Source organism: Lissotriton helveticus, chromosome 12, assembly GCF_964261635.1.
Source record: "Lissotriton helveticus chromosome 12, aLisHel1.1, whole genome shotgun sequence".
NCBI lineage: Eukaryota > Metazoa > Chordata > Amphibia > Caudata > Salamandridae > Lissotriton > Lissotriton helveticus.
In genome coordinates, this window is record NC_136073.1 from 847170321 (window position 1) to 847191400 (window position 21080).

The 21080-nt window shown below is 45.6% G+C and overlaps 1 protein-coding gene across 1 annotated transcript in view; it reads right to left on the minus strand.

The window, feature by feature from the left end:
• UNC13A (unc-13 homolog A) overlaps positions 1-21080 on the minus strand; it is a 173247-nt gene that overhangs the window by 139817 nt on the left and 12350 nt on the right. Inside the window, exons 6-8 of the mRNA XM_078671634.1 lie at positions 11893-11947; positions 10551-10586; positions 8896-9109 (exon numbers count right to left, since the gene is read on the minus strand). Coding sequence (XP_078527760.1) covers positions 8896-9109; positions 10551-10586; positions 11893-11947 — 305 coding nt within the window. The remainder of the gene's footprint in view (positions 1-8895; positions 9110-10550; positions 10587-11892; positions 11948-21080) is intronic.

Sequence of the window (21080 nt, forward strand, 5' to 3'; positions counted from 1 at the left end):
CAGATCAATGCAGTCTCATCATCCTGCTTCCACATGCTATGTTTGTTCTGAAAGATTTTTAAGTGGATCCCCAGAGTCCAGAAAGATGATCACCTATGCACTCATCAGCAGCAGACTCGACTACAGCAATGCACCCTACGCCAGCATCACCCAGAAACTCCTCAAGCATCCAGAACGCCTCCGCCCGCTCATCCTCAACATCCCCCGCCGCAGCCACATGAGCAGCCACTGAGAGACCTCCACTGGCTCTCAGTCAACAAAAGAATCACCTTCAAGCTCCTCACACACGCCTACAAAGCCCTACATGACGCGGGACCTGCGTACCTCAACCACCGCCTCGCATTCCAAGCACCCACCAGAGACCTCTGCTCCACCCAACTGGCCCTGACTGCCATGCCACGTATCCACAAGACCACCGCCGGGGGAAGATCCTTCTCCTTCCTCACAACAAAGATCTGGAACACCCTGCCTCTCCAACTAAGGCAATCACAGTCACTGCCCCAATTCAGGAAGGACCTCAAGACCTGGCTATTCGAGTGAACTACTGTGCATGCCACAGATCAGCAGTCTCTCCCCCCACAGAGACCCTTATGGGTGAGAAGTTGTGCTTTACAACCCACTTGATTGATTGATTGATTGATTAAACCACATGCCACTAATTGTCAACTTCATTTACCATACTTCTGACCCCAAGCTCTCTGCTACCTCTTCTGTTTCTCAAACCTGGTATGACATATCCCACAACATGTTCACAAGCTTGTCTGAATCTCTGATCCTACGAGTCATCATTTTTCCGCTCACTTAAAATCTAGACCTCTTTTCCTGAAAGCCTGTCTTAATTCCTACACCTGCAAAACATCATCCCATATGCCCTAAACCAGCAATCTTGACCGAAATGCTTTCAGAAACACTATCACCCAAGTTAGCACTTATCCAAGCATCGTTTAAGTGCTGCTGCGCCGTAGTTCAGCTTGCCACCTCTTGTTCTACGGTGCATCTGTCATCATCATATATGCAGTACCACCCATCATCTTCCATCAACCTCTGCCATATCTCAACAACTCATATGTCACACCATTTCTCAGTTCATCTTGTGGGTTCCAATCTAAACCATCACATTTTCCTAACTCCCCACCAATACTTCCCAGCAACTTTCCTCATCTCATGTTCGGCCCTCTCTGCAGTTTCCACTTGACATAAGCACTGTCACCTTTTCCCACACTTTCAAGTTCAGCCAAAGTCATTTCTTTACAATTTCTCATCAGTTCTCAGGCATATACATATTCAGCACCTGATAACATCATATCCAAACCGGCACATAATTCCTGCAAATCCACATTAATTTGTACACTTGTGTCCCAACCCACAATAAATGCTGTCAACTATGTCTGGCAAGACTCTTGAGACCCATAACGGCATTGACTCCATCTTCAATCATCTGCATTTTCCTTTAATCAATTACAATTATGCTTACACTGTCAGTAAAGTTACATCGAATTCTTCCCACTCTTCTAAATGCATTTCCATAAACTCCCAAAAACCTTCCTTCCACTCTGCCCGCCATGTCTGCTTGATTTTCTTCAAGCCCTGTACATCTCCTCTTATGCACGGTTTCAACCCACTTAACATTACGCTGCACATCTGAAACTGAACTGCTTAATCCCTCTCTACTGTGCTTCCAGATCATCAGCTGGTTTTCCTGCATCTGTCTCAGAACCGGCCAACTGTTATGTTGCACTCATGAACCTCCAAGTCAGGTAAGTATGCAACTTCACCTCTGCTTGACTCAGGACCATTTTGAATGGATTTTTCCCCAATAGTGGTAATGGAAAGGAGAAGCATAGTCAGAGGAGGAAGGTCCCAATGTACTTGGCTGATCTGGAAGAGGAAACTAGCCCCATTGTGAATGTAGGGTTCCTCGCATGTGTCTTACTTAACACAAGCGTAGTAGCTGTAAACATCTGATAAGATGGACTAAGAGTCCCCTGATGAATGTAATACACCATTCTATCAAAAGACAAAAACAATGGATAAACTAGAGACTGAGGAGAGAAGGGGTAGAAAGGCTATAAAGGTGGAATCAGGGGAAGGACGAGAGTGAAGCACAAGAGTAAAGAGCTAAAGAAGAAATAGGGAAGGTTAAAAGATATCAGAAGGGTTGAAACAAAAATCTGATCCTAACAAGCTAGGGAGTTTCAGAGAGGGTAGATTTGAGGTCCCCATATTAGGAAGTGGTTGTTGTGAATGGCAGAGGGAGAAATGCCAGAATCTGGATATGAAGAAAAGACCAGAAGTGTGGAATAGGAGAAGAACTGAGAAAAATCTAAGACAAGAGGGATTCTGAGGAGAAGACAGGAGAAATGGGGGGAAACGTAGACTAGGTTAAAGAATGTAAGAGAGGCTGGGATCCAGGAACTATTATCTTGTACAATGGGTGTAGGTGTGACGCATTGGAGAGGGCAGTCTTGACTGGCCACCAGAATTGAAAGAAGTTCTGAACAGACACTTCACAATATTTCTTTCAGATAAGATTTTTTAACCCAAAACATTCCAAATTACATTTGTTCTGTTAGTGCTCAGGCCATATAATATGTATGAACATTTAGAAGACCAAATTGAACCAATGACTTGCTGAAATCTCAGCCACTAAACAAGAACACTTGAGTGTGCAAAGACTTGCACCATAGGAGGGAGTGGATCAGTTGAACAATGATAGTAAAGGAGACATTGAGATGGGGTACTATATAGCAGTAATGCAGGGAATAGAGGTGAAAGAAGGACTGATAGGCACTGAGTACTCAAGGAAAACAACATTAAGGCAGCACACAACTTCATAGAGGCTTCAGAAACTCCCCGTTCTTTTATAGTTTTTTTGCAAGACGTTTGGTGGAAACTCATAAAGATGTCCTTTCCTGTATGTCTCTTAGACACCTAGCCATCATTTTCTTTGTCTCAATTGTCTGTCCTTCTCTAATCTCCCCAAGACATTAGTTGTTCCGTATCCTGCAATAATGGTCAGTGAGAACTTCAGTCTTTCCCTTTTCTGGTATCCTCTTCCACCCTCTGCTTTTTTCTGACATTAGGGAACTGCTTAAATAGATACAATGGCTTTCTATGCTTTACCTATAAATCAAGTGGTTGCAACACACTTGCATATTAGTGCATCATTCTGTAGTGCATTGGGTCATTTCCAAAGGGTACGGCAGCATGCAGGATTCACTCAAAGAATCCTTACCGACAAGTTCTTTTCCCACCCACTCTGACTGCCAGTGGAAAGGGGATAAGTCTGCTGAATCTGTGTAATTTCACTCCAGATTGCTTGAACTAATCTCAAACTTACATGGCATAAGTTATTGGGCATGGCAACTATTTGCCAATGACTAAAGATGATTGGCTACGATTAGAAGAACTACAGAGAAACTTATGTTGACCCTGATTCACTGTGGCCAAGTATGTTAAGATGCCCATACCTGGAGTGACTAACATCAACTGCAACACCAACAAACACCTTCACCGGAGTACTTTAAACACCAAAGCCCACACTGATAGAGCATTGCCATGCAGCCAAGAGAAATGAAAGATTCAAGGTGAGTTGTTCTTTCTTTGCTGGTCGTCGTTCCAAAACGGCCCCACCACACCGGGGCACCAGGCACAAGGTTCTGGTTTGGGGACAGAAACATTTATGTGTCCCGGCAGGAGACACAGACGCAGGGAAACATGCATACATACAAGAACAGCGTCCAGCCCTGGGAAAGACCGATACCATACCCGAATCCCAAATGTCAAACCACCAGCACCGACTTTCTGATGCTGCACAGAATATCTCTCTGAAGGTAAGCAGCATATAACTTTGGTTTTGATATGCCTATGCTTTAATGATCTGCAGATTGAAAATTAGATGTCTTTAACGAGGAAGGTAAGTAAATGAGATACAGCTTTTTACACTCACAGGCTGAGAGTGCGTCTGTGTGTGAGAGAGAGAGACATTTGAAGACATGTCAGGGTTTGTATCCGAGGGAGGGTGACTGGGAGAAATGTGAATGTCCGCTGATGCCACTTTCTCTGTGAAGAAGCGTGAGTACGCGAGAGAGCATGTGGATGTCAATGTGTGTTTGTGTGTGTCCCTGTGGTTGTAAATCATTGTGTCTGGATGTGTGTGCACATACATGTCTGTGGGTATGTGCGCCTGCGTATAGGTTTGTATGCATGTTTGTGTGTGCATCTGTGCATGTACACCAATTATTTCAGCAGAATCAATCTAGGTTATAATCTAAGATGTGGGCACACAGGTGTTCAGACTGGTGCCAGCACAACCATGGAAAGTTTGAAGACATTCCTGGCACCCCTAAATAACCGCTGGCAGATCCACTTAATCAAAAACATTGAACAGGCCTTCTCTCAAATATTCAAATGCAATAACTAAATTAGCTATGTGGCAACTCAGCATCTGCACATCTCTGCCTTGCATTAAACAACCGGGCAACCACAGAACAGTAGGGTAGGGCTACTTTTGGTATTTGGTGGTATGTAAAGTTACCCGTGTCTGATCGCATGCACCTGCTGACCTGTAGTGCCACTTTCCTTTCTCTTTCATCTCTTAATGTTTCATATTTTTGCAGTTATTCTGGTGTTACGCCTTTGGGTGGACCCTCTATTGACACCACACAGATTGACAACATGTGGGTGCGATGGGGAGACTTCAGGTAAGATGGGAAACCCCCATGTGAGAAGGAGTAGACCGAAGGAGGTCCCTGCTGGTAGGCTTTCATTTTATCAATGAGGATGGGGATCATCCAAGAAAGAAGCTGAACACTTCAAAACAGAGGGGTATCTCCACATAATATGTGTGTACGTGATGCTTGCCCCGGAAACCAAGGTTGAGAGGTCTATCACATTGACCAAAGGTTTACACAGATGACAATCTAAGTCAATTACGGTGCAATGGACGATTGTGCCAAGAGCTAGCGAGGTTTGCCAGGAGACTGGGGAGTCTCCAAAGAGAAGCAGACCAACAGAGGAAAAGTTCCAGAAAACAGCAGTCAATACTCTCATAAACATCTTGCAAGAGGTCATCAACCACTGGTCTCAAACAACAAGAGAAGGCTCTACTTTCCTGTCTCTACCCTCTCCGAAAGGTCCCTTACCATTGAAACTATTGCGTGGAATATCTTTCAGTATTCCTATTAAAATCCTGTGAGTTTGTGTTCCCAGCTTCTAGTAGTCCCCTTTTTCATTTGTATTGTTTAAAATAAAAACTACTTAAAATATGATTTGTATGCCTTGTGTAGTCCTCCAAGAAGTCTCTTAATACACTCTCTCTTCGTTTACGGCGTATAACAACTGTAAGCTACCATATGAAGAATCAGGTGGGAGCCCAGATGACCACTCTAGGATTTACCAGAGTGTTCTGTGTGCACAGAGAATGTGCTCTCTGGCATCATCACCTTGTAAAATTTAGGATCAAGTTATAATCTAATGGGATTAGATTGCCACAATCTGGAGGGTTCAGATTGAACGAAGACAGGCCATCTCAAAGGCAGTTACCTGCAAGGATTCACTCCTCAAAACTACAAGGAGTGGTTTTCCTGGACACCTATACTGAAAATCTCAGGAGAATAATCCATCCACCCCACTGGGAGGCAGAAATATTGTCATCAAAGAGATATAAAAGAGTGACTTTCGCAGGTAGGCTCCCAAGCTCCACTCTGGCAGACAGTGCAATATTATAAAGTACAAAGTTGGGTAGAATACAATGGGGTCCCTTGGCTACTTCGCCAATGGAAAACAATCTGCTGGGCTTGATGGAAGAAGTTCGAAGGTGCCAAGTAAGTCCCAAGATACTGGGTACAGAGCTAGGAATTTGGAAGGGAACACCAAGAAATTGACTCTTTAATATTGTCTAGAAGGAAAGCTAAATTAATCCATGAGAAAAATTCAGGCTAGGATAACAAAAAACTGCACATGCTCAATTGCACCATTTGAAGAATAGACCATTTCATGAACTGAGAAGGAAAATGAACATTGTATGCATTGGGAACTGATCACTGTTCATAAATTTAACAATGCACCGAAAGATCTTAATGGAATCAGAAAATTGTTGCACACCTAAATACAACAGAGGTAGGAATCGCTCTGCTTACATAAATATTGTTGCAACAGAGAAAAACAATTAAGGTGAATTTACACCTTAATTCCCACAATAAATTGGCCTATTTTCTAATAGGAGAAAATCCACCAGATTAGGTTTAGACATATCATGACAGGCCATATGAAGGTAGGTTTTCTTTCAGAAATCGTAAAACATTTAACCATCATTTTTCTAAATTTCTTTCTTCATACGCGATTACAGATTCAAAAGTAAGTTTTGGTTACCCAAAATACCACCCATCTACTGGCTCATCCTTTTACCTACAGCCAGTTTCCAACAGAACGCCTGAAGCAGGTTAGACTAGTCTAAAACCAGAAGGGAAGGAAAGAATTGGGACAAAGGTACGATGATAGATGTGAGGGGCTGTATTTCGGGGTAAATGGAGAATCTTCACTGCAGAATGGTCCGATGATGTCAGCATCAACAGGTTACAGTGACCACCCTCTCAATGTGGCCCAATGCAATGATGGTTGTGTGCCCTGCTACTCTGGGTTGGTCCCCCCCCCTCCCCCGGTATCGGTCTAACCCGGGCTGTAAGGGCAACCACAGCACTGGGCGTCACTCACAATGTCTAGCCACAAGGTAGAGACCCACCTATCAGATAGGTCTAGAGACGGTCTGCTCTCGAGCGAATGCTGGCGACTGGTCAGCCTGCTCGACCCTGAGGCAGACTCCAGATCGCTGCGGCCATGCGTGGTAGAGTCTATGCTATTGATGCGTCTGCCAAGGGCAGATGTGGGTGGGACACCAGCAGAAGAAGACGTGCAATGGAAATAAAGAAAAACAGTGTCCATGTAAGCAGAGGCTGTCAAAATTAACATGTTAAGCATCAATCCATTTAAAAATCCATAGTGACGTGGAGGGTTGCCAATATAGATGGGTCATTCTCCCATCCACATTGCCTCCTCCCAACATTCACCTACAAACTGCTTCCTTAGAAGTACTCACACACAGCTCACCTCTCTAAGCACAATTCAACTCAATAAGCACTGTCATTGGCAAATAGGTACATTAACACAAACGGTATTTAACCTTTACACACTACCTGAACTATCCGGCCTCCACTTTTTTCAAGGTGCCATAAAATGTATTGCTCTGCACTGCCTGCTCCCTTGGACTGTTTAACAAATGTCTGCCTTTAAGGAAGTGTGCTCACCTACGGAACATGTTTCAGATGTTTATCCACAGCCTGCTTAGATGCAGAATGTTCATTTATTGCCCATCTCTGAGAGTGCTCCTTCACTCACTGTCTAAGAGGAGGCTTTCATTTACTGCATGCCTCAGAGAGATTGCTCATCTACCACTTTACTCTGCTTGCTCCAGAAAGACAAAGTCCTCATTTACTGTTTACATCCCAGAGAATGCTGATCTGCTGCTTGCCTCTCAGGTTCCTATTCTAGGATGCGATGGTCTCCTCTCCATCCACCCTCCTAAGAGGCAGCTCCTACCCCCCTTGTTCCCTCTCTAAGAGTCCAGATCTTCATCTTTCCTCTTTTAAAGCCCAGGTCTCCCTCCTCTATCTGCTCCAATAAAGGAAGCCAGAGTCTCTTTCCTAGGATATCTGTGTCTGCCACCTAAGAAATCCTATCTCCTACTTCACACTGTACTGTGCCACACGTCATTGCCCTCAATCAGATTTGTCAAGTTGCCCCTTCAGATCCATCAAGTTTGGGGCTGTTTTAACAGTTTCACATATTCTTTTCTTAAATGGCAATGTCTGCAATTTTCCATGCAAAATAGACATGAAACAACAGAGCAGCTGTACACTGTAGTCAACACTGTTGAGCAAATGTGTCTCAAATCGATCATCTACTGAAAGCTGCCTTTAGAGACAGAAGGAAGCTGTCCATCTTTCAAATATCTATTCATGCCAGTGAGTCTGCCCAGGCCGGCAATATCCGTGGCAAATACCTCAAGTCTGGTGGTGTTTGTTATAATGCGTCTCTCTGCCTTGATCAAGCTCATTAGAACTGAGAAAGTGTAGTAAGTGGTGCCAAGCAGTATGTCCACTAAGTGCAAGCCATTCTACCCAACAGTATGTATGCAGAGAACTTCTAAGTGTGGCTATCAGTATCACTGCCGACACGTCCATAGTGACCAACAGTATGTGTGCGGAGTACAACCATGCGTAGCCCACTCTATGTGTACTGAACGCAATCACTTATGGCCGCCAACAGGTTCGGTGAGCCGACACAGTTGTGAACCACAATATGTCTGCTGAGCACAACCTTTTATGGCTCAGATCCACGACTGAAGGTGCAAATATGCAGGCTAACAATATGTTTGCTGAGCACAATCATGTATATGAGCTGTGTGTAAATGCATGCCTTCTGAACATGATCCTTTGTGGTTAGGTGAATACGTACCGAGGCTGATTTTCTTCAAATAATCTACTGATATCAGTATGAAGTATGATAACTAACAGGCCTTTTTGTCAAAAGATTCAAGTTATTAAATTTAGCTGAATCATGATTTCTTGCATTGACCCTCCCAAAAACCAAGTTGTCAAGTGACTCAGCCTTAAGAGTGACATTATAGTGCACTCCTGTTTTTTTCACCCTCACCCAAACGCATTCTGGTTACTGGGGACCTATTTATCTCAATATAAGGCACAAAAGTAGATCCAATATCCCAGTGCTTGGTACTCAGATGGTCAAACTTGGCCTATGACACTTGATAGCTTTCAGAGGGTGGATCTATAGAGCGTTGTAGTTGTGTGTTCACCCACTCCCAGGAGGCTTCTGTACCTGATGGGCCGCTGGTCGGAGTAGTCCATGTCGTAGCTCTGCATGGAATCCGTGTAGGAGTCCCGAGAGCTTGCCTGCTGACTCCTCATGGGATACTGGTGGACAGAGGCGTTGGGCTGGGAGGTAGAGATGAACGGCCGTGGGTTACTGTTACTGTTTTCGCTGCGGTAGTCGCTGTCCCGGTCATCCACTGCACTATCGGGGTCATCGTTATCTGCTCAAGGAGTGAGTGACAAGAAGCGGAGATATGATCCCACTCATGAAATTGTTATAAAAAACAAAAGTGCCAAGATATTACTGACAGAACCTCCACAGAATGCAGGTGCTGGGAATACTTCTGTAGATTTACTGCTCTACCACCAATCTCTTTACCCAGGGGAAAGGGGAGACTGTACTCAAATTAAACTAGGCTCCTTTCTATGGTAGTTGTAAGATGGGTTGAACCAGCAGTACCTCATTCAGATAATGTGTTTTCTTTCTGCAAGCATCATGACCTGCAGCAGAATTCCTACAATCCCTCCTAAAATCTAGAAGAAAGGCATCCCCTGCTGCCCATTTCTCTCTCTCCCAACCCACAAAGTCCACAGATTCAAGCACAAGCCTGTCCTCTGCGGACCCGGAAAGCTGTGGCAATACCCGCTTGTTGCTGGAATCTATTTACGCTCTGCTACCCTTCGGGCATGAAACTGGGTTCACCCAATGCACCTCCCTTCCTATATGTCCGTCTGTCTGTGTCTGCCTAGCACTGGAATGTGATTTCTTTCTGGAACAAAACATGTCTTTTGCTACCTTGGGGGCCTGGTGCAGAGCTAAAACAATGCAATATTATTCCTGCAAAGAATGCATTCTCTGCTTCTGCAAGGGGGGCCCAAAACCCGTCATTGTGCCCTGCACTGCCCAAGTGGTCTGTCGTCGACCCAACCAAGACCGCTTTATTACTTGAATGAATGTGCGCTCTGCTACCAGAAGTATATATCCTTGAGCTCCAACAATGTTACCCTTTAGTACAATGAACATGCACTCAGTAGACTCCATGATCTGTAGGAGATCACCATTACTGAGGTTCCCTTCCCAGGACATCTCAACACTTAGGTTGTACTTGCGCTACCAAGTCAGAAGGCGTTCCATTCCTCAGCTTTATTTTAACAAAATATTGTCAATCCAACACTTTTGCCAATTTAGTAAAATTGAAGTGAACTCAGACCACACTTCCCAGAATGCATTATGTTGATAAATGGGGAAAAAGATAGAGAAACGTGCCCTCCCACATGCAGAACTGTAGTTTTTTCAATGCTGTTCTCCATGTTGCATGTACTGCTTGGTTCATTTAGTAGACTTTGCCTGACCATTTATTTAAAGGGGAAATGGGGTGCTCTGGTGCAATGTGGTCAGTGTCATCTCCAGCTCCATACAGTGTGACCAACACAGTGACCAGTACAGACTCCAACATGACATGGTGTGGTGGGAGCTTCCTCTGAGACAAAGAGGACATGCTGAGCCTCCAGGAAATTTGACCACTCAGAATGCCTCATTCCCACCTCTAGACGGAAAGAGAGGAGTGTCCATCTGCCAGATTGACAGCCGTAAATCACCACCCACACTCCCCTGAAAATTGAGCGCCCACGGTAATGAAAGGATTGGCTTGAGGTACTTACTTTGTTGGTCTCCCCAGCCAAAGGTATTCCAGTTACCTACAAAGAAAAGGGTCAGAGACGTTAAGTAGTGACAAGGATCAGTAAGTAAGATTAGGGATCATCTCTCTACCTGACGTGTCTTTATGAACAGTGGGGGGTCTCCACTTAGGTCCTTGAACACCAGATCCATAACATGTTAGGTCTTTGACCATGTACTGCCCTCTGCTGCCCTTTGCTGGTTTGTGCTATATGAAGAGTCCATACAAAATTTCAGGTTTTCAGGATCTCCACAAAAGATAACTTTACATACAAAGGACCTCATCCAGAAAAAGTTGGAAACCTGCACTTGCAGATATTTAACACTGCACGGGGTAGATTTTTGGAATTGACCAAGTTTTCCAAGTCAGGTGTGAAGACCTGAGACAGTTGCAAATTTCCATGCGTACTCCTGGGAAATATTCCTGATTTAATGTGCGCATGAGAAAATATCAACATGGTTATGCACTTCTTAACTTTTTTCTCCACATGGAAACTGTTTGCCCCCATTGAATTTCCTTCCATTTACACCAACAATGTTTTCGCCATGCTCCCATCTCATTGGCACTCTGGAAAAGGATATAACCCATACAAATTTCCATAGAGGGGACATTTGTGGGTGTTCACAAACTCACAGGGCAATCCTACTGTTCAAACCCGCTTCCCCACTCATACTCATAGACTTGCATGACATTTTTGTTTGCATAAATTAATGTACATGTGCAAAACGCATTTACAAGTGCAAAACAAACATTCTGAATTCGAGACATTGTTTTACATTAATAAATGATGTGATTAGCTCATGTAGGTTTATAGGAACCACTGTCAAAGAGAAACTTCTATGCCACCAAGAGACAAAATGCCAAACCGGACACCTTCAGCCAGTCTTTTAGCCAATATTTTGCACCCATGTGCTCCTGGTATTAAAGTTTGCCAATTCATTTACGGTCTTCACATTTAGGACATGTTCAGAAAATTCTTCAGCATGTGGTATGACTTCGTAGGTGGCATCACATACGCCCAAGTCAATCCTGTACCTCCAGGCGTTTATAGTCTGCTTCGAGCTTCGGAACCACCATACCACCCCATCCTCCCTGGCCCCCACAGTCTTTAACGGGAAGTGAGCTTTGGTGCCTGATCCTAACATGGCGTACGTATGGAATTAAGAGCAGATGCAGTGATTCCATTAACGGTTTGAGAGGTTTTCTGTCTTTGAGGCTTTGAGCTCTCCTTCAACTCTAAACTGAGTAGGATCAGAAAGCGTACTCATGTTGGTTGTATTGACACTGCTAGAATGTGTGTAAAGGTAACAAGGAGTGGTACTTACAACACTGAGAGCCGGGCACAGTTAATGGTTTCTCCTGTTCTTCCTGGTACGAGAACTGTGGGGAGTTAAGTAGAGAAAGTTGATTATGCCATTGAACAGAGATATCTTTTCGAAATATGTAATGATGGCTCGTTGTCCATAGCTCATAAACGCTGTATGACAAGTTAACAAACTTGCCACGTCTGTCTCCAAAAAAAAGTAATTCATCTGCAACACAAGTTTTCCAGTGGTGGCATGCTTTAAATATTCTTTCCTGACAAGGTCTTTGTCTCAATGTTGGGTAATATTCAAAGAATAGGAATCTATGAAATTGCTCCTACGATTGCAGATTTGGAAAAAGACCTTGACTGGTGTATGATGAGAGAAAAGACTGTGTATATGGCCCGGGGTTGCCCCCGGAAATGGTTTAAGATATGGGCCCCCTGGAATGCCCACCGTGGTGACATCTGTGCTCCTTCCCGTGACCTGGACAGCGATGATCCCCCTTCTCCGTGATTTCTAATGAACTATCCTATTGTAATCATGTGCATTTTTTGAATCCACTGTACCCTATTATTTCACCATAGTGGAACTGTACCTGATGTCGAGTTTGTTCAATAAAAAGATTTATACAAAAAAAAGAATCTATGAAATATTAGAAGCTGGACAAAGATTGGTTGATTGCTTGTAACATTAGTTCTTGAGAGTTGGTAACTATCCAAAATGTAGACGACTTAAAACCCCATATTGATCCCTGAATGGAGATACCAACTTTATACCTGAGGCTATTCAAAGTATGTTAATCTATGGCACAAACAAGAAGAAAAAAAGCTAATAACCTGTAACGCAAGAACTCGCAACTACAATTCTATAAAACAATTCATGGGCTGTGAATATCCCTTGATTTAAAGACAAACACCTGGTAGGGCCATTGCTGGGACTTCAGGAAATCTGCCGGCATCTACGGCTTTTTTTTTTTAAAAATATTTTTATTGAATATTATGGCAGTGGAAGATTATCTGGTACAAAATTAGGATTATATCAACATTGACTAGTTCATCACAGAAAGAAAAAAAGCATTTTTTATATAATTATTACAATGAAAATACAAGCGAAATAATACAGCAAAAGAAGCAATATAAATATACAATATTTGTGATACATAAAATTAATTCCAGACTAAGTAGTTATATCCAGTTACTGATGGGTGCCCATAATTTTTGTCCAAACATCTTCTTTTTCCGGTCCTTAAATCGGTATAGCGCAGTTTCTAGCTGATATATGTTTAATATTTTGGATTGCCAATGTAAAAAAGCTGGAGGATCAGTTTCTAGCCATTGAGATGTTATGCAATATCTATAAACGGGCATAGCTATAAATAAGAAACCTTCCTCTTCAATCGTTATAGTATCCATTTGTTCAGCTTGAACTCCTAATATCACTAATTCAGGTGATAGTATTGGTGACGACTCCATTATATTATTTAAAAAGTTTTGCACTTCTAATATAAACTGAGCTAACTTCGGGCATAGAAATAGCATATGGACTAGATCGGCAGCCGTGTGTCCACAGCGACTGCAATTAATGCCTTTTGATACCTGCCATTTCGCTAATTTAGATGGTGTGTAATATAAATCGAAAACAGACATGAAATGTTGGCATTTGAATGATCCATTGAACAAAACGTTACTAGCCATTTTCAATGATCTTGAAATGTCCACTTGCTCTATTTCGAGGAGTTTGGACCATTTAGCAGAATGAGCCTCTAAATCATCCTCGATTCGGTTAAGCATTAGTTGATAAATCGTACCAATTCTACTTTTTCTCTTACAAATTCTTATGGTCTGTCTTGGCCTGGAAAGGTCTCCCAAGAGAATTTATCTGTGCTGTGCAGGCATTGTACACTAATCCACAAGCAGTTATTCGAATAGCTAATGCCATATCTGACTCTTTTCAGATTACAAGGGGGACGAGGCAAGGATGTCCTTGCTCCCCCTTGTTGTTCGCACTATATATCGAACCTTATCTAAATAAATTAATAAAAGAAAATGGGATTCCTCCGGTAGTATTACATCAAATAGCCTACAAGGTATTCTCCTATGCGGATGATGTTGCGATTATTACTAAGGATATCGCTTCTGCCCTACCAAAAATTAAAGAACTTGCTCAAGAATTTGGAGAACAATCCGGATATAAATTAAACATCGCAAAAACTCAGGTAATTCATTCGGATGTAGGCAGACCTGATGGTATAGTATTTGCTTCCTATCTTGGTGTGACAATTTCAGCTAAAGTGGAAGACATTGTTAGGCTGAATACAGATCCGCTATTGTATTCTGTCAATCAAACTCTCGAGAGGTTGAATAAGAAAACAAGTTACTTACCTGTAACTTTGGTTCCCCAGTATTGGTAACTTTCATAGATTCCCATGCTTTGTATCATTCCCCGTCGTCGGAATGGGAGCCTCGGTAGTATAAAAACCATAGAAACAAAAGAGAAACCTAGGCCTAGGCCTCATCTCATTTTGTATTCTATCCACCTCCTTTTGTAAAAAGAGACCAAACTTTTGCCAGGACCAATCAGAGCAGCCTCACCCTCTAGAACCTTCCTGAGAGAGCTCAGAGCCTCAGATTTTCGTAGCCGTTGTGCAAACCGCCACAAACTCTGTAAAAAGACTGAGCTTTCCCAGGGGAGGCGGGCGGGCGCATGGGAATCTATGAAAGTTACCAATACTGGGGAACCAAAGTTACAGGTAAGTAACTTGTTTTCTTGCCCCAGTATTGGAACTTTCATAGATTCCCATGCTTTGTATCAGAATAGCTAGCAGTACAGCACCATGAACACATTTTGTAAATACATGGCATCACATAACCATAGAAAAATACATAAAGTACAGTAAAAACAAACAAAATGTGCTCACCAGGATGGAGGGATCGTAGGGAAAGCTCACCTCTCAATGAAACAGATTACGCAGGACTGCCTGACCAACAGCCGCATCATCTCGTCCTGCAGATTCCAGGCAGTAGTGTTTCGTGAAGGTCTGAGTACTGCTCCACGTTGCTGCCCTGCAGATGTCCTTAATGGCAACTCCCGAAAAGAGAGCCACAGATGAAGCCACCGACCTCGTGGAATGTGCACGGACTCTGCCGTCCAGCGGCTTGCCCGCTTCCTGATGACAGAATTGAATCGCACTGGAGATCCAGCGGGAAATGCCAGTCTTTGCCAAAGGCAACCCCTTACGAGGTGCACTGTAGGACACAAACAACTGAGTAGACTTCCGAAAGGGACGTGTGCGCTGCAAGAAAAACTTTAAGCACCGTTGAATGTCCAAAGAATGGAGCGTACGCTCCGCAGGTGTAGAAGGATGTGGAAAGAAGGTTTTCAGAATCACCGGTTCATTCAAGTGGAACTCAGATGGCACTTTCGGGATGAATTTGGGATTAGTCCGAAGAACCAGACCTTGTTTTGTAAATTGCAGGAATGGATGCACTATGGAGAGTGCCTGAAGCTCACTCACTCGTCTAGCCGATGTTAGAGCTAAGAGGAGGGCTAGTTTCCAGGAGAGGAACTTTAAGTCTGCCTTGTGAACCGGCTCGAACGGAGTTTTCATGAGTTGAGCCAAGACAAGGTTGAGCTGCCACACTGGTGGAGGAGGACGAACTGGCGGATACATCCGGAATAGGCCCTTCAAGAATTGTTTAACCACCCTAGAGGACCATAAGGAAGGACCTGCCGAACTGCGTCGAAACCTTGATATGGCCGCTAGATGCACCTTTACTGATGAATGTGCCAAACCAGACTTAGCCAGAGATAGCAAATACGGCAGCAACTGATGAGGTTGGGAAGTGTAAGGATGGAGACCTTCCCGTTGACACCACAAGCAGAATCTCTTCCATTTTGCCGTGTACGTCTTGTTGGTACTTGGTGCTCTGGCATGAGCCAAGACCTCTCTGCATTCTTGAGACAAAGCTAGATGACTGAATTCTCTGTGTTCAGGAGCCACGCCGTCAAGTGGAGGGATCTCGGATCCGGGTGGAAAACCTGTCCCTGACTCCTGGACAAGAGGGACGGAATGGGCCTCAAGTGAATTGGAGGAGCTTGGGAGAGCCGCAGCAGTTCTGTGTACCAGAATTGTCTGGGCCACGCTGGAGCAATTAGAATCATCCTGCAGGGTTCCGCCTTCATTTTCTTGAGAACTCGAGGAATGAGGGGAATGGGAGGAAAAGCGTAAAAGAACGCGCTGTACCAGGCCATCGAAAGAGCGTTCCCTAGGGACCCCCGATGGTGAACCTTGCTTGCGTAGAACCGGCATTTGGCGTTCTCCGGCGAAGCAAAGAGGTCGATGGTCGGCGTCCCCCAAACTGAGAACACTCCGTCGAGAATGGATTGATTCAACTCCCACTCGTGAGTCACTTCCGTCTGGCGACTCAAGGCGTCCGCCTTGACATTGAGAGTTCCCGCCAAGTGCTCGGCTCTCAGAGTGATGTTGTTGTGAATTGCGAAATCCCAAATCCGTTGAGCTTCTGCGGACAGAGTCTGCGATTTGGTGCCTCCTTGTTTGTTTACATAGTGCATGGCCGTCGTATTGTCCGTCCGGACCAGCACTGAGCGATTGCCCACTCTGGGCAGAAAAGCTTGCAAGGCCAACCGAATGGCTGTCAGCTCCAGGAAATTGATATGGAACTGCCGCTGTCCTGGACTCCAATGGCCACTGACTTGAAGCTCTCGGAGCACTGCACCCCAGCCTTCCAACGAGGCGTCCGTGGTCATCACCATGGGTGAAGGAGAAATCCTGAACGTGAGGCCTTGGGCGAGATTGCTTTTCTGAAGCCACCATTCGCTCGCTGCTCTCATTGCTGATGTTACGACAACCCTGTCGTTGAACGACCCCTCTGCTTGGCGCCATTGCTTGTCCAGCTCCTCCTGTAGAGGACGCATCCTTAGCCTGCAATGCGGTACTAATGGTATGCAGGAGGACATCGATCCGAGAAGGGATTTGTATTGGCGGACCGATAGGACCTTGCTGCGGCAGAGTAGTTGAGCCGAAACCATCAATTTTTGTTGTCGCTCTTCCGAGGGACGAGCCGTAAAATGCGTGGTGTCCAGCACGGACCCCAGGAATCTGGCAGTTTTGGAAGGCAGGAGGACTGACTTGTGTTCGTTCAACTGAAGGCCCAGGCAGCGGAACAAATGGAGGCAAGTAGACACGGCTTGCGAAGCGTCCTGGAAAGATGGTGCCTTGACGAGCCAGTCGTCCAAGTAAGGGAAAACTTCGAGAGATTGTCGTCGAAGGAAAGCTGCCACCGGTGCCAATACTTTGGTGAACACTCTCGGTGCCGATCGAAGGCCGAATGGAAGCACTTTGAACTGGAAATGGCTCTTTCCCACTGTAAAGCGAAGGTATTGTCTGTGAGCTGGGTGTATTGGAATATGGAAATATGCGTCTTCTAAATCCAGCGACGCCAAGTAGTCGCCTGGATTTAAGAGAGGAAGAATTTCCTGGAGAGTGACCATCCTGAAGGAGAGCTTTACGAGATAGGTGTTGAGCTCCCGAAGATCGAGGATGGGACGCCAAGTGTCTTTCGTCTTCCGCACTAGGAAGAATCTTGAATAGAACCCCCGGCCCCTCTGAGAGAGCGGGACCGGTTCTATTGCTCCTTTGAGGAACAACTGGTGGGCTTCTAGATGTAGTAATCCTAGATGTCCTGAGCGGATGGCGCCCGGAGCTCGTGTTGGAGGAAAGTTGTGAAACTCCAACGTATGGCCACTCTTCACGATGTTGAGGACCCATTGGTCCGATGTTATTGACATCCAACTGTCCAGACAAAGGGATATCCTGCCCCCCCCTGATGTGATCGGGAGGGGAGGAACAGCAGGTAGAGCCGGGAGGCCGCTATTGTCGTTTGGTGTTGTCACGGCCTTGTCGCTGTTGACGGCCTCGCGGAGGGTTGCGAGAGAAAGATGCTGATTGCCCTTGTCGCTGATTCGAGTAATGGGGTTTATATGACTGGGAAGACTGCGAGGAAAAACGTTGTTGGTTTCCTCTGTAAGATGTAAATCCTCTCCCTCGTGCGCCCCTAAAGGGGACCTTGCGATATGTGAGAGAGCCCAAGGACTTTGCTGTGTCTGTGTCCTTCTTGATGTTCTGTAGGGTATCATCCACATGCTTCCCGAACAGCATCTCCCCATCAAAAGGGAGGTCTAGGACTCTGTTCTGGACCTCCTGACGAAACCAGGTGGCCTTCAGCCAACCCTGACGCCGTAAGACGGCGGAGCCGGCCAAGGCCCGGAAGGCCGTGGAAGCAATGTCCATTGCGCAGTCAATCACTTCTGCTGACGATTTCTCTCCTTCCGCCAGCACCTTCTTGGCGTCCTCCTTAGTGGGCTCAGGTAATAGGTCCACGAAGGGTTCCATGTCGCACCACATCTGGCGGTCGTAACGGCCTAAGATGGCAAGGGCATTCGCCGCTCGAACCAGTAAGCTGGCCATAGAGGAAAACCGCTTTCCAACATTATCCAGACGTCTGCCGTCTTTGTCCGGAGGAGTGGTCAATGGTGTGGACGGATTCTTTGACTTGCTTTGTGCCGCCTGAGAAATCACCGAGTCAGGCTTTGGCTGACCAATAAGGCAAGCTGGACTGCCTTCAGGAGCTTTATATTTCTTCTCCAGCCTGGGGAGGACTGGAATCACCGTGGCAGGACTCTGCATGATCTTCATGCCCTCCTCCCATACATGCTCTATAATGGGAATAGATTTGACAGAGCGTTGGTGTTGTTCCTTAAAGTCATAAAGGAAACATTCCGATTCCTCTCTTGAAATAGGTAGGCCAAACCTCTTAGCAGCCCGTTCCATCAGATGATGAAAACCCCCTATATCCACCGGAGGGGAGATGGAAGTGTCACGACCAGCAGCATTTGGGTCTTGCGGGTCATTGTCCCCCTGATCCGGGTCAGGGTCCTGTAAAGGATCCATCAAGGGATCCACTGGAACAACCTCCTCATCCGAAGAGGTATCCTGATGGGCATCGGGCAGTGGTACGGGATCTGGTGTGGGAACCCGGGCCAAAGGTGTCACTGGTGGTGGTGTGGAGGGTACCACCGGAACACTAGTAGCCGGCTGCACTTGCGGCTGTGGTGGAAGTGGAAAAAACGTAGTCTGTCCAGAAGGGTCTGACGGAAACCTTTTTCGATAATCCTGAAGCATGTCCTGAAGATCCGAAATGAGAGAGGAGGGCATGGCTACCATGCCTTGTCCCAAACTCGGCGGATGTCGGTCTTCCACAACATAAGGATGTAGTTGTTGGCCACCTGCCTGGTCGAAATACTCCTCCGTGTCCGTCTCCTGCAACTTTACGTTCAAGTCCGAGGGACTATAGGCAGGTCCATAATTGTCCTGAAACTCATCCTCGTCAGACTCATCATCTAACAGCATTGTCGGTAGATGGGAAGAGACTCGTCGCGGAGACGTCATCTCCGGCGTGATTTTCATTCTCCGAACTGGAAAATGCACTTTTTGTACCGTCGACGGTCTCGTCGACGACGCCGTCGTCGTCGGAGCATCAGTTAATGTAACCGTCGACGGCTCCACAGCCTTCGTCGACACAATCTTCGTCGTCGATGGGACCACCGTCGACGGTCTCGTCGACGAACTCGTCGTCATTATCATCGTCGTCGACGTGGAAGCCGTCGTCGTCGACGTCGTCGACGTAGTCTTCGTCGTCGTTGCGGCCGTCGACAGCGGCCTGCTAGTCGTCGTCGACGTGGAAGTCATCATCGTCGACGAGCTCGGAACCTTGAACGTCGACGAAGTCGCCGTCGTGGACACCGCTACCGTCGACGAGCCCGTCGACGGAGCCACAGAAACAGCGGGAACTTTAGCCAAAGTCACAGTCGTCGACGTACCTGGTGTTCTCGTCGTCGACGGACGCTGTTTTTTCTCCGGCCCAGATCCTGAAGTGCCAGTAGAGTGTTTATCACTGGGCTTGATCTTTTTGGACGGAGGAGAAAGGACCACCACCTCCTTTTTGTCCTTTAAGGCTGGCACCACTGCTGTAGCCTGTCCCTGCCTCTCCTTTACACTTTCGTGAGGAGATTGAAGGGGACCAGCCCTCTCAGACCTGTCAGAGATCTTGTGAGGGGCTTTAAGAGGGGGCTCAGATGTCGAAGAACCAGGGGGAGACCTACCCCTCTTCTTTGATCTTTGCGAGGAAGCAGCAGACACGGAATCCTCCTCATCCGAAGAGAGCACCTCCTTGCGTGTCTTCATCTTCTGAAGCCAGGTAAGTAGCCGGCCTTCTCTGTCCCGAAGAGTCTTGTTCGAGAAAGTCCTGCAGATCTTGCAGTCTGTGGCCTTGTGGTCAGGATATAAGCAATAAATGCAATTATCATGCTTGTCCTCCACAAAAAGACGTTTTTTGCCACAAGAGGCACAGGACCTGAATAAGGCCTTCTTCTCCTTGTCAGACATGACGAATTGAAGCAGAAACTTGAAGAAATAAGTAGAAAAACAGTGAAAACTGAGCAGAGCTCAGTGGAGACTCCCTAGCACAACGTGCGGTAGAAAAATCTGAGGCTCTGAGCTCTCTCAGGAAGGTTCTAGAGGGTGAGGCTGCTCTGATTGGTCCTGGCAAAAGTTTGGTCTCTTTTTACAAAAGGAGGTGGATAGAATACAAAATGAGATGAGGCCTAGGCCTAGGTTTCTCTTTTGTTTCTATGGTTTTTATACTACCGAGGCTCCCATTCCGACGACGGGGAATGATACAAAGCATGGGAATCTATGAAAGTTCCAATACTGGGGCAATCTACACTTATCTTTATATGGCCGTACAAACGCTGTCAAAATGATTATATTTCCAAAATGTTTGTATTTATTTCGCACTAAACCGCTTTTGTTCCCTTCTCTTTAATAAAATAGATAGAACTGTATCCAGGTTCTTATGGGGTTTTAGGAGAGCTAGAAGATCTCTCAAATGGTGTGTAATGCCTAAGGAAAAAGGAGGGCTAGGGTTCCCCAATTTTCGCTTATACAATTGGGCAACTTTTCTAAAAACTATGGGTATTTTAATATTCCCAGATTTTAAGCTGGACGAAGCCATGGCACCTTCAATCTATGAAATGTTACTCGGAGCTGAAGCTCGGCTATGCTTGCTCAGGTTCATTGAACCGAGTTACTATAAAAAAACGAAGTTTATAGTTTTGATCACGGCTTG